General features: G+C 38.7%; 1 protein-coding gene across 1 annotated transcript; it reads left to right on the top strand.

Annotated features, from left to right (window-relative positions):
* Positions 1 to 1,537: 1,537 nt before the first annotated feature.
* Positions 1,538 to 12,500, top strand: LOC118277452 (mannose-1-phosphate guanyltransferase alpha). The gene is made up of 9 exons (XM_035596239.2): positions 1,538 to 1,730; positions 2,607 to 2,805; positions 3,484 to 3,652; positions 4,195 to 4,406; positions 4,814 to 4,910; positions 5,329 to 5,490; positions 5,988 to 6,108; positions 8,424 to 8,567; positions 9,291 to 12,500. Exons 1-9 carry the CDS (start codon positions 1,691 to 1,693, stop codon positions 9,389 to 9,391), a joined length of 1,245 nt encoding a protein of 414 aa, XP_035452132.1. The 5' UTR covers positions 1,538 to 1,690; the 3' UTR covers positions 9,392 to 12,500.
* The last annotated feature ends 1,419 nt before the right edge of the window (positions 12,501 to 13,919 follow it).

The following is a 13,919-nucleotide window of genomic DNA, read 5'->3' as shown; positions in this document are numbered from 1 at the left end:
TACGAATGTAACACACGTCTCCATCTCTTCTTTACGCCTTCTTACGCCTTCTGTAGTTTTACAGAACAAAATATTAAAAACATATTTTTGAGTTAGATGGTGCAATTCTTAGTGAAGGCTATAAGCTACAAAACAACACGCTATGACTACCTAATAGGAGCCGAGCAGAGCGGGTGAAACCATGCGGAAGTAGTACCATAATACATAATAGGTACTTATAGACGTTTCCCAAAACCGGAATGAAACCTTCACGCATACGAGTAGCCGATAGATATCTACCCTTTGTTCAAACAGACAGGATATCGACAGTCTGTTGTATGTAAAATAGAGTAAAACGGGCCTCGGTATAGTGGAGAGATTTCGTTTATCATGCGAGTAGATATTCAAACACAATAGCTACGCATCCGATACGATATCGTTCGGTGTTCTGCACCATACGCTATCGATTTTACGCCTAGTACTCTTAACTATGATGTATATCTATAGGTACATATTGTATACATGTTTACAGATCATGTAGATAGATGCTACCGGTACACTCTGGGGGTCGGGGATCGCGCGACGATCTCAGTCCGCAGACCCATTCTTACTTGCGGATCTAGGCAGCAAGGTTAGCTATAGAAAGGGTAGCTATAGCAAGGGTAGCTCGCCACCCGACCAGAACCAGACCCGTCGCGTCGCGGTCTCGCGTGCCTCAAAGAGTCATTAGATCACCACAGATGGGGCCCAGTAGGGCTGATATCTGATCCGGAACTGCGGACTACCGGGTTTACCGGGGCTCCGGCTCGAAAAGCAGAAGTAAGAATGGGGTGGTTTTTAGTCAGTAAAAGTCTGACACTCCCTCTCGCCTCCCCCAAGAAGAGAAGAAGATGAAGGGAGAAGTCATTGGATGATTTTCCCACTTTAAAAAAAAGGTACTACAGGTACGAATATTCATAATATTTTGGTGTTCACTTGCTATACTCGACCACTGAAAGGTCGTGGTCAAAGGACAAAAGATAATGCAATATCACGCCTTTTATCCCCGAAGGGGTAGGCAGACGTGCACATTACGGCACGTAATGCCGCTATACAATGTACACCCACTTTTAACCATTTGTATTGTAAGTCCCATGTAATAGGGCCAGACTCCGTGCTATTACTAAGAAAATATTGAAAAACCGAAAAAAAACCAGTAATACTTTGCCCAAACCGGGAATCGAACTCGAGATCCTAAGTCCGCTTGCGACTATCTAAAGTCGTCTAAAGTCGACTTTAGACTATCTAAAGTCGATCTAAAGTCGCACTTGCGACCAGTCGACCAACGAGGCTGTCAAATCAAACAACTTTGATTAAAACCCTTTTAATTGTACGTCATTTCATCTAAATAATTAGTGACCAATATTAATTAATACGGTAAGGGTAAGGCGTCGAAAGAATCAAGAATCAACAATTTGAAAATTAATTAAAATGTTTTTAATCAGCTTAAAAGCCACAAACTCCAACAACAAATAGTTATCATTGTACGCTGTCAATGTCATGTCAAATCATTTTGACATTTCAGTTCCCTTGACTTTGCTAAACACTGACGTGTTTTTGTGTACGCCTGCTTCAAATATTTGTTTTTCTATTGTTAAAGCGTAATAAACTATATAGACAACACATTACAGTGCAATCTAACATTAATTTCTAAAAACTAAACCTATTCACAATGCTGAAAGCCGTAATTCTAATTGGAGGACCGCAAAAAGGTAAACATTCTAGTCGAGTCGACGTCACCGGCATTTCTTATCATTTATAATTAATAATACATATAAATACATGTAGTTACTAATTTAATTATATACATAAGATACTTATGTACATGTAGAAGCGCTGTGAAGTTAATTAGAGTAGTATTTAGTCTTTAGAAAACAACTTTTCTATGATTGAAGGTTATGTAAATAAAATATCTATAGAATAATAATTGTCGTGTTTATTCTACATGTATGTATGTGGCATTGATAGTATCAGTTCATATAAGGATGTGACTTCATTCTGATCTAGATTGATATGTATTTGCCTACTTATAATGATTAGATAGGTGTAGAATCTAGTAGTTAGGTATGCTAGAAATTTAACTGAATATCCTGGTTTGTTTAAATTACTTAGATAGTTCTAAATTTTATTAAATGCTGATATATTCTTTATTAAACATTTTGTACTGAATACACAAAATTAATTTTACGCGAAATAACTTATTTATTTTAACTAAAAGAAGTTGGTTAATAAACAGTTCATAACGATCTTTGGAGCTCCATCGCCCTCAACACAATTTTTTTTTCTAATAATATGAAAAGTCTTCTATGATAATTCAACCTAACCAGTCTGTTGTGGGTGCGTTTACAAACATACAAAGTCACATACATATGCAACCCAGCCAACCCAGGACACAACAATGCAGACTCGAAATGCAACAATTTGTGGATTACACAGAGCTGCTCTGTTTGGGAATCGAAAAACTGCTACACATTGTGTGCCAGACGGTTGCCTAGACAGAGCTCCAACTGCACAAGTTGATATATACCTATTTCATTACAAAATACTGACTTGATATAAAAACGGCCTCGCTATCCTCTATTTTCCAGGTACTCGCTTCCGCCCCCTCTCTCTGGACACACCAAAGCCCCTGTTCCCGATAGCAGGCTTCCCTCTGATCCAGCACCATATAGAAGCATGTGTGAAACTGGAGGAATGCAAGGAGATCCTCATCATTGGGTCGTACACCACCAATACCATGGCACAGTTTGTCAATGATATGCAGAAGGAGTATCATGTTATTATCAGGTTTGTCATTAAAAAATATTGGTTATTTATTCCAGACCATGGGTGAAACTAGCCATATCTGATGCTGTATCATTTACTCAGGGCTACCACTAGCCACTGGGACCCCCAATGTGCTTCCAGGCAGAAGGAAAGCCGTTGAGTGATTGTCTGTCAAAAAAAGGGGAGGCCCTAACAAAGTTTTTATACCAACCCCGCCAAGACACACTATGCCCTTGTAACAAAACATAGTTTGTACATGACTAAAATGGCTGTGTTCTGGGCTCAATTTTACTTACAATTTTTATTCAAGACATCATACTTATCTACTAAGATTTTGGTGATTTAAACTCTAATTTAGTTGCCTTACTCTAGTATATTGAAATGCAGACCAGACCAGCTAGGCTATTCTAGATCTGTCAATTCTAACTCACGAAGTAAGTTCGATTGCATTCTTGTCCGTTACTGGTCGAGACTATTCTCACCGGACCCTGCCATTTATTTCACATCGGTGTTACGAATTCAAAGCTACAGCATAGCCTAGCAGGTTTCAAAGTCCGAAATCTCATTATTGCAAGTTGCCATCCATTAAAAAGCACTTCTGGAATCAGTTATTAGTTAGTTATATGTGTAAAATAAAATTAAGTCCTTTCTAAAATACCTACAATAACTAAATCTGTTACTTACTTTAACTTATTTCAGATACCTTCAAGAGTTCACCCCGCTGGGCACTGGCGGTGGTCTCTACCACTTCAGGGACCAAGTCCGAGCGGGCAATCCTTCAGCATTCTTCCTGCTCAACGGAGATGTTTGTGCTGACTTCCCGCTCAAGGAGCTGTGGAATTTCCATGCAGAAAAAGCTAATGCTTTAGTAAGTGAAATAATAGATTTATTTAACTTATTTAAATGAGTTCAATGGAGACTGTGTGATTGTGAATCTGTACAGCAAATATTTAACCAGTTTTAATTCATGATTCCAAGTTCCAAATCACAAGGCATGCTTACAATAATGTCATAATTAAACAGTTCCTACACTAGGATTTTCTTCTGTGTCGTGGCTGCATTTACAAACATACAATTTCACATACACATGACACCCAGACCCGAAACAACAATTTGTGCTTCACACAAAGAGTTGCTCCGTGCGGGAATCGAACCCGCTATAAGTTGAGCGGCGGTAGTTGCCCGGGCACCAAACACAGTTGGTGCGGTGGCTGGACAACTAGCTACATATTCAAACTTACTTCTGCAAATAATGTTCATAAAAATACTGATTCTTGTTACCACGGCAGTATTACGATTTATTTTCCTCCCTTAAAGAAATATGAATATAGGAAGGACCTACATTCCAAAGTGCTGCTTTTTACATTAAAGCAGTTTATAAAAAATCTTGTCTGTCTAATCCCTCTACAGGTCACAATAATGGGCACAGAAGCGACCCGTCAGCAGTCAGTCCACTACGGCTGCATGGTGCGGGAAGGCTCCACGAAGTCAGTGACCCACTACGTGGAGAAGCCGAACAGCTATGTGTCCACTCTCATCAACTGTGGGGTGTATGTGTGTTCGCTACAAGTCTTCCACACTATGGCTGACTCGTTCCAGAAGAAACAGGATGGGTTTTATAGGTAGGAAAATAAAGCATTATATTATATAAAGTAACTAGCAAACAGATAAGTAGACAAGGAATATCGGGTTCGATTCCCAAGGTATGCCTAGGTCATTTTCAGTTTTTCGAAAATTTCTTAGTAGTAGCATGGTGTCTAAAATTGTACCCAGTATATGGCAATAGACTTACCCATTGTACACTTATACATTGGGACTTATACATTGTACACCGACATTATGTGCCGTAGAATGCACCTCTGCCTACCCCTTCGGTATTTATATAGAGTCGTTTCATGGGAGATTTATTTTTATCGAGACTAAACGACCAGTGCCGTTCATAAGAACATGGGTCATCCACTGCTTGATACAAAGCTTCTCTCTGTATTTTGCTAAAAGTTCATTATGCTAACTTATTCTCTTTTTCTAGTGGTAACGGCCAAACCAGTCCTCATCCTGGCTACATGTCCTTTGAGCAAGATGTGCTGATGCAGCTTGCTGGGACCAACAAGCTGTATGCTATGCAGGTATGTTACTATTTGTTCTAATTATAGGTAACAAATTGGATCAATTAAAAGAGGACTTACTGCCGTATTCAGAGTCATTTAGTGGTTACTTAACCCAGTCCTTAGCAATTTTATTGTTTTCAAAAATAGTTTAAGAATAGTTTAAGTAATCATTTAAATGTCTCTGAGGGAGGTAGTTAATGTACTTTTTAATGAACACACGAGTGCTTTCAAATGTCTTCTTAACACGTTGGCTGCCATGGGGGGTCAAAATGACCGGCGCTAGCGGAGGATTCGCCTTCAACAGATTTTTGTTGGCAGCCAAAGTGTTAAGCAATTTGCAACTTCATCATGTTGTAATAGAGTCCAAAATGTACCGATGAAATTGCACAATACTTCCTTACTAGCCTACTAAACTCATAATTATGATATTTACCAGGTAACTAACTGGTGGTCCCAAGTGAAGACGGCAGGTTCAGCGATATACGCCAACCGTCACTACTTAGAGCTCCACCGCGATCGGATGTCCAAGGATAAGCCCTGCACCATACTGCCTGATGTCTTCGTACATCCCACCGCTGTTGTCGACTCTACTGCTGTTGTAAGTAGGGTGATATTTGCTTGACAGTTATGATGTAGATTGTGACTAAGTTTCCATATTTGTTTTCTTATACGTAGCTTGTATCAGATATGTATGACGTATGTGTCTTCTATCTATTCCATGACTTTATGCGTGAATAAAAAATAATATTAAACAAACCCTTCCCGTTCCCCAACAACCCCTACATTCCTAACCCCCAAAAAGCCGGCAACGCACTTGTAACGTCTCTGGTGTCTCGATTATCTCTAGGCGGCGGCGATTGCTTACTAACGGGTGATCCGTCTTTAAACGGCTCCGTTTTTAAACAGCTTTATTTAGCTTGACCTGTTTGTATGTTGGAGTCAAGTGATTGGAATTGAACCCCTTTCCTCACGTCCGATTGTTCTGATATTTGATACACAATCTTAATCTTGATGACCATACAATATAAGCATATTACAACCGTTTAACCTAAAAAAAACAATATTTTTATATTACTTACTCCGTTTTAATCACAGATCGGGCCGAACGTGTCTATCGGCGCCGGAGTGACGATAAAGGCAGGTGTGCGGATCAAGGAGTCGATCGTACTGAACAACGCCACGGTACATGAGCACGCGCTTGTTATGTACTCTGTCGGTAAGTTGTCTATTGCTTGTAAATGTTACTAACCATATAACACTAGGTTAGAGGATCAAGGAGTCGATCGTACTGAACAACGCCACGGTACATGAGCACGCGCTTGTTATGTACTCTGTCGGTAAGTTGTCTATTGCTTGTAAATGTTACTAACCATATAACACTAGGTTAGAGGATCAAGGAGTCGATCGTACTGAACAACGCCACGGTACATGAGCACGCGCTTGTTATGTACTCTGTCGGTAAGTTGTCTATTGCTTGTAAATGTTACTAACCATATAACACTAGGTTAGAGGATCAAGGAGTCGATCGTACTGAACAACGCCACGGTACATGAGCACGCGCTTGTTATGTACTCTGTCGGTAAGTTGTCTATTGCTTGTAAATGTTACTAACCATATAACACTAGGTTAGAGGATCAAGGAGTCGATCGTACTGAACAACGCCACGGTACATGAGCACGCGCTTGTTATGTACTCTGTCGGTAAGTTGTCTATTGCTTGTAAATGTTACTAACCATATAACACTAGGTTAGAGGATCAAGGAGTCGATCGTACTGAACAACGCCACGGTACATGAGCACGCGCTTGTTATGTACTCTGTCGGTAAGTTGTCTATTGCTTGTAAATGTTACTAACCATATAACACTAGGTTAGAGGATCAAGGAGTCGATCGTACTGAACAACGCCACGGTACATGAGCACGCGCTTGTTATGTACTCTGTCGGTAAGTTGTCTATTGCTTGTAAATGTTACTAACCATATAACACTAGGTTAGAGGATCAAGGAGTCGATCGTACTGAACAACGCCACGGTACATGAGCACGCGCTTGTTATGTACTCTGTCGGTAAGTTGTCTATTGCTTGTAAATGTTACTAACCATATAACACTAGGTTAGAGGATCAAGGAGTCGATCGTACTGAACAACGCCACGGTACATGAGCACGCGCTTGTTATGTACTCTGTCGGTAAGTTGTCTATTGCTTGTAAATGTTACTAACCATATAACACTAGGTTAGAGGATCAAGGAGTCGATCGTACTGAACAACGCCACGGTACATGAGCACGCGCTTGTTATGTACTCTGTCGGTAAGTTGTCTATTGCTTGTAAATGTTACTAACCATATAACACTAGGTTAGAGGATCAAGGAGTCGATCGTACTGAACAACGCCACGGTACATGAGCACGCGCTTGTTATGTACTCTGTCGGTAAGTTGTCTATTGCTTGTAAATGTTACTAACCATATAACACTAGGTTAGAGGATCAAGGAGTCGATCGTACTGAACAACGCCACGGTACATGAGCACGCGCTTGTTATGTACTCTGTCGGTAAGTTGTCTATTGCTTGTAAATGTTACTAACCATATAACACTAGGTTAGAGGATCAAGGAGTCGATCGTACTGAACAACGCCACGGTACATGAGCACGCGCTTGTTATGTACTCTGTCGGTAAGTTGTCTATTGCTTGTAAATGTTACTAACCATATAACACTAGGTTAGAGGATCAAGGAGTCGATCGTACTGAACAACGCCACGGTACATGAGCACGCGCTTGTTATGTACTCTGTCGGTAAGTTGTCTGTTGCTTGTATCTAAATGTAACTAACCATATAGCACTTTTTTTGAGGGGGGAAAATCATCCAATGACTTCTCTCGCCTTGGGCGAGGCGAGAGGGAGTGTCAGACTCTTGCTGACTAAAAACCACCCCGTTCCTACTCCCGCTTTTCGAACCAGAGCCCCGGTAAACTCGCTAGGTAGTCCGCAGCTCTGGATCAAACCATATAGCACTAGGTTCGATAACTGGTGATTTTTTAATTTTACACATATAAATTAACTAAAAATCACGGTTTACTCACCAAAAATAAATGGAGAAAAGCTATACTAGTTTCGACTAATAAAATTATACAGTGCTAAAATACATCGTGTCATGTGTTAACTTCGAAATTGCTAGATGTTATTAATCTAATCCCTTTTAATCAAAACTATCATAAAAATTAAGCAACAAAACAACCACATCAGAGGTCACACCCACTCCATTATAGACCTTATTACCAATGTTTAGAGACTGATCCGGAACTGCGGACTACCTAGCGGGTTTACCGGGGCTCCGGCTCGGAAAGGCAGGAATAGGAACGGGGTGGTTTTTAGTCAGTAACAGTCTGACACTCCCTCTCGCCTCGCCCAAAGCGGGGGAAGTCATTGGATGATTTCCCCCCTTAAAAATAATGTTTAGAGACTACTTTTATGTGAACTAATGTTATTAATAAAGACTAATGAGTCCATTAACATAATGAATTGTGTTTCTGTCCAGTCGGCCAAGAAGCGTCAGTAGGAGAGTGGTCCAGAGTGGAAGGTACACCTTCAGATCCGGACCCGAACAAACCATTCGCGAAGATGGACAACACGCCGCTTTTCAACACCGATGGGAGGTTGAACCCATCCATTACTATATTGGGTAAGTCTTATTCAAATAATGTTTGTTTTTGTGGTCGCCTAGACGCGGTAATGTAGCGTAAGCGCTGTGTCAAGTGTAGGAGAGCAAGTTTGACCGGAGTGATACCACGGCCTCACAGAAAACCGACGTGAAACAACGCTTGCGTTATGTTTCGTTGTGTGCGTGAGGTTATAGTGAAGGCCCAATTACCCCCCTCCGCTATCTCCCTAATCCCCAACAATTCTGAAATTCCTAACGCCGCCGGTCGGTGCGAATGAATCAGTAAATCAGAACGCCGAACTCAATCTCGTTTCTATCACGTTAAACGTAAAACAAACTCATACTAAACCCTGTGAATGGACACCCAAAGAAAGCCTCGGCCTTTTTGGGGATTAAAGATATGCGGAAAAGAACCTCTCGAAGCCTCCCATAAACTTACTCACATGGCGAAATACGACAAAGCGTTGTTTTCGTTGACTCCAGTCGAGCCGACACATTCGTGCCGAAGCATGTCTCAAATCACCCTTAGATAGATGATTAAAATGAGCTGTAACGCTGTAAACGTAATGAGTATTTCGCACGTAATTTTGACGTCATATTATTTATCTTCTTTATAGTGGTTGTGATATCGTAACTAACAACAATTTAATGATAATTTCATCGAACATTAAATATAATGACTCATATTAACCTTATTAATTTTAATTATGTGTGATATAATGTAAGTTTTTTTTTTCAAAACAGGTGCTGGAGTAGTCGTCCCGGCAGAAACAATCCTCCTAAACTCAATAGTGTTGCCACATAAACATCTAACAAGGAGTTTTAAACACGAAATTATTTTATAGTGTCATCTGGCAACATTGGTTCGAATGAACAGACCACAGATACAAAATTATTGTAATGACTAGAAAATGTTTGATACAAAAAGTCTAAGATATGTAGCTTTCTTTAAAATAATGACAATGAAAGAGATCGACTTGCAGCAAGAGCTATTGTGCCTATAATCAACGCTTAGGACATAATGCAGCGTGAGGTGTAGTCTAGATAGCACATTCATCTAATTTTTTTTAACCCTTTGTATGTTTGGAACCTCGATCCACGCGAAACACAATGTGTTTTTTATTGTTGTCTTATATGCAGCATACGAGAGGTTAATACGTTGCCCCACACTAGTATTTTCTCCTGTATCGTGCGTGGTTTATTTACAAACATACAAGTTCACATACAAATTACACCCAGACTCGAACCAATTATTTGTGGAACACAGAAAGAGTTGCTCCGTGCAGGAATCGAACCCGCTACACGTTGCACGGCAGCCAGTTGCCCAGGCACCGCATAAGAGTACGCGGGCCGTCCACTGGGACTCGTCAATTCCAGACTGTATTCATTTTCGATCTCTTTGACTGAATATTGGTGTTACATTGTTCTCACATAATTGAACCAACAAAAAAATATAACTAAGAATTGTATTGTGAACCTGATTGAAAAAGAGTAACCTATGGAGTTTCTTGCTCGTTCTTTTCCATAGGAATATAAACTTTGGACCGAGTAGATAGCTTCACTAGAGGAAAATTTTGTTTCTTTTTTTTATATTGTAATATTTGCTTTCAAAAATGCCTTCCCGGTCTATTTGTAATAAATAATTTTGACTAATACGGGCTCTTATATACCTACGTAAATAGCAAGCGATCTTTATAAATGTAATATTTTAAGAAACTACTATCTTAGGGTTTTTGTATGCCAGTTCATTGAAGCCTAAGATTTTATATGCTTATATTATGTATCCTAATATATAAATAAGTTCTTATTTATAAGTTGTAAATTAAGAATGGAAAACATATTTTTGTTAAGCTACTATTGATCTTAATTGACCAATGTATTGAAAACTATTTATTTAATTTACACGTACATCACAGTTCACTGAAATAAACTATTTGGTTAGTTAAAAGTAAGACCAACATTTATTTGAATAAATATGTTTATTCAAAAGAATGCTATTTTGTAAAATTCTCAGTGACGTTTCCAGTTTTTTGATCACATAACCACCATTGAGCAAGCGCGGTGATTAAGCATGCTTTTCCACCAGAGATGTGCTATGTAGCTATGCTACAAAGATGTAATAGCTAAGCTGTGAAACTATGTGACCGTTTCCACTGATATTAAGCTATGTAGCTGTAAGTAGTAAGATGTTCTACGAAGATGCGCCGCCGGGAAGTAGCTGTGCGCGGAAAATGCGCACCTCGAGTATGTATCGATAGTAGAGAAGTCATTCATATCACGCATGTTTCCATATAAAAACATAGCTTAGCTGAATCCATTTCCACCAGTGCTAAACTATGTGTACCTATGAATATGATTGGTGGATGCCAAACGCATCGTAGCATATACGTAGCATAGCACATCTCTGGTGAAAAGCCTTATGCTCATACCTTCTCCGTGTCACAAGAGGTTTTTAGTCAGTAGTGGCCACTTATAGGTTGATTGTTGATGTGACATCCAAAAAATTATCCCCCTAATCTATACAGTCGAGTGTTAAAAAATACTAACGTAGTAAAAGTTAAAAATGGTCACCCATCCAGATATAGACCTCGGCAAGTATGACTTAACCAATAAACAATAAAGCTATTACTACAAGTTACGTAGCAACAAAAACATTTTTTCGTTGACATTGAATTCGCATTCGCATTCACTTTCTTACATTTTTTTTTTTTTTGTCAATTTTAGCTCAAAAGCCATTGTACCTTGTCCATCGACTTTTTCTCAGTCGCCACAGATTAAAACCTTCGTTCTTGTTCCTGCTTCCGATTTCCTGACGAAGCTCACGTACTTATACAAATGAGAAAGAAGTGTAATTACTTAAATACAGCGTTTGAGACGGGAAAAGTGTTCTTTTTCTAAAGAAAAAACTATTCTGGAACCTATTGTCTAGTAATAGGCTTGATCTCCTATTATTGTTTATTTTTTCATTAGCCACAAAACTTCCACTGCTAAATGTAGGCCCAAATGACCGTCGGTCTGAGTCAGTCACATTGTAAGCAACTTGCATCTAGTGGCTTTTTGCGACCCTTACGGTACTTTTCCACCAGAGGTGTGTTATGCTACGTTGAAGTCCACCAATCATATTTATTGGTCCACACAGCATAGCAATTGAGGAAATAGACTCAGCTAAGTTATGTTTTTTATATGGCAAGATACGTGCTAAAGATGGCTTCTCTAATATCGATATACGTACTCGAGCTGTGCATCTTCCTCGCACAGTTACATTGTTTAGTATCAGTGGAACGGTTACAGTTTCACAGCTTAGCTATTACATCTTCGTAACATTATTAATTACATAGCACATCTCTGGTGAAAAAGCATCCATATCAGGTCGTCTACCCTTGTGGGATTTATTTCTTTTAATTTCCTAGAAATTAGTTTCACTAAATAGACCAAAGCGTTAAGTCAAATAAATACATTACGTAAACTAATTTTCAAAAACAAATTGTTTAATATTTGTCTATTCACATTAATCTTTACACTAAGAGACAATAAAACAAACACACAATGTAATATAATTTTATATTAAGTTTTATATTGTATGCGCGTGAGTTTACTACTTAGGCTCTTTTTTTATAAGGTGGAAAAATTATCCAATGACTTCTCCCGGCTTGGACGAGGCGAGAGGGAGTATCAGACTTACTGACTAAAAACCACCCCGTTCCTACTCCTGCTTTTCGAGCCGGAGCCTCGGTAAACCCGCTAGGTACTCCGCAGCTCCGACTATGTAAGGCTCTGGATCACTACTGATGATAGGACCTACGATCATAAGTCAGTCCTTTCCTTGAGAAAATCATACTTTGTTAAATACATAGTTGGTAAACTCACGCGCAGGCTACACGTATGTGTAATATTGTGTATCTATGTAACATATTTGTTAAGATTTGGTGCTTTAAATAAATGATATGAGCACATTACATTCTTTTATTTAATTTTTCATGGTATAAGCCGGTAAATTAAGCAAATGTGGTGATTAAACCTTCTCCGTGTAAGAGAAAGAGGCCTTTGGCTACCAGTGGCCACTTATAGGATGATGATGATGATGCAAATGACGTCGATTATTTCAAGGCATTTGTGATCAAGAAACGTCTAATAACAATTAATCTATCCACCATCATTTATAAGAAACTTCTCAGGTCTGACGGCCCTTGGAAGAACTTAAACGAGTTCAGTGAATATCTTTATTAATAACTATAGTGAGACATTCCAAATTAATTAAAAATCTCATGAAATTACTGAAAATAGCTGTATTATTTTTAAATCGCAATGGAAGTTGTTCATAAGTAACGCGCGCAGACAAATTATGAGTGTTTACTGACAAATATTAACAGAAATTTTACCGAAAATGGACTTTTATAAAAGTGGCCTCATTGGCCTTTTTTCCTTATTTATTTTCCTCTGCTCATGTGTTTCTCAGTACCAATATAAAAATAGCATTTCAGTGAACTTTATCTTAAAGCAATAGAGTGCACTTGCGCATTAAAATTTACCGGATTCTGGGACAGTTTACCGTAAACAAATTACCGGATAAGTACTGGTATAATCGGCCCATAATTTTTTATTTTGGTATTATTGCTACACAAATTTTAACATAATAAAAGAAAAGAACATTACAATAAAACTCAATAAAATTTTCTCTGTATCCATGTAATTATTATTATTTTTAAGGTAAGTGTTCTATTTTTAGTTACAGATTATAATAATATGCAACGTATGATTATAAAAATTTCACGGCTATTGGGCCGTTTACCTTACTTGCATAAATAAATAAAATAAGCTATTTTCGTAAATCCATTGTTTGGCATGCAACGGTTATACATGTAGGTTTATAAATAAGTACATGCATCCAATTCTGAATAGCGATGCAACACTACATTAAAGTTGACTTTTCAAACTGACAAATGCAATGTGATTGTTTGAAAATTAATTTTCAACAGTAAATCAACTGAGTTGACGGCCAAATATTAAAATCTTTTGTTTGTTTTGTTTTTCAATAGTATTACGTCTTTCGGGTTTCGTGGTAGGCTGTCATTTTTGGCTGGTTTATCCTCATGGAGGTTAATGAACTCGGAAACACTTATTAAATAGGTACTCATTACCAAAACTCGTTCAGAATTTCAAACCAAAGAATCATATACTTCTATTTCAAAGACTGCCTCGTTGGCCGAGTAGTCGCAATTACGACTGCCGGGCAAGCGATCTCAGGTTCGGTTCCTGGGTCGGGCAATACTATTACTGGGCTTTTTTCGGTTTTTCGAAGATTTCTTAATAGTCGGAGTCTGGACCTCTCGAGCACCTGAGTAGGTAGGTATCAAAACTGAAGTTCATGGGAGA

The sequence above is a fragment of the Spodoptera frugiperda genome, chromosome 10 (genome assembly GCF_023101765.2).
Source record: "Spodoptera frugiperda isolate SF20-4 chromosome 10, AGI-APGP_CSIRO_Sfru_2.0, whole genome shotgun sequence".
In the NCBI taxonomy this organism is placed as follows: domain Eukaryota; kingdom Metazoa; phylum Arthropoda; class Insecta; order Lepidoptera; family Noctuidae; genus Spodoptera; species Spodoptera frugiperda.
This window is presented reverse-complemented; position numbering and strand designations above follow the sequence as displayed.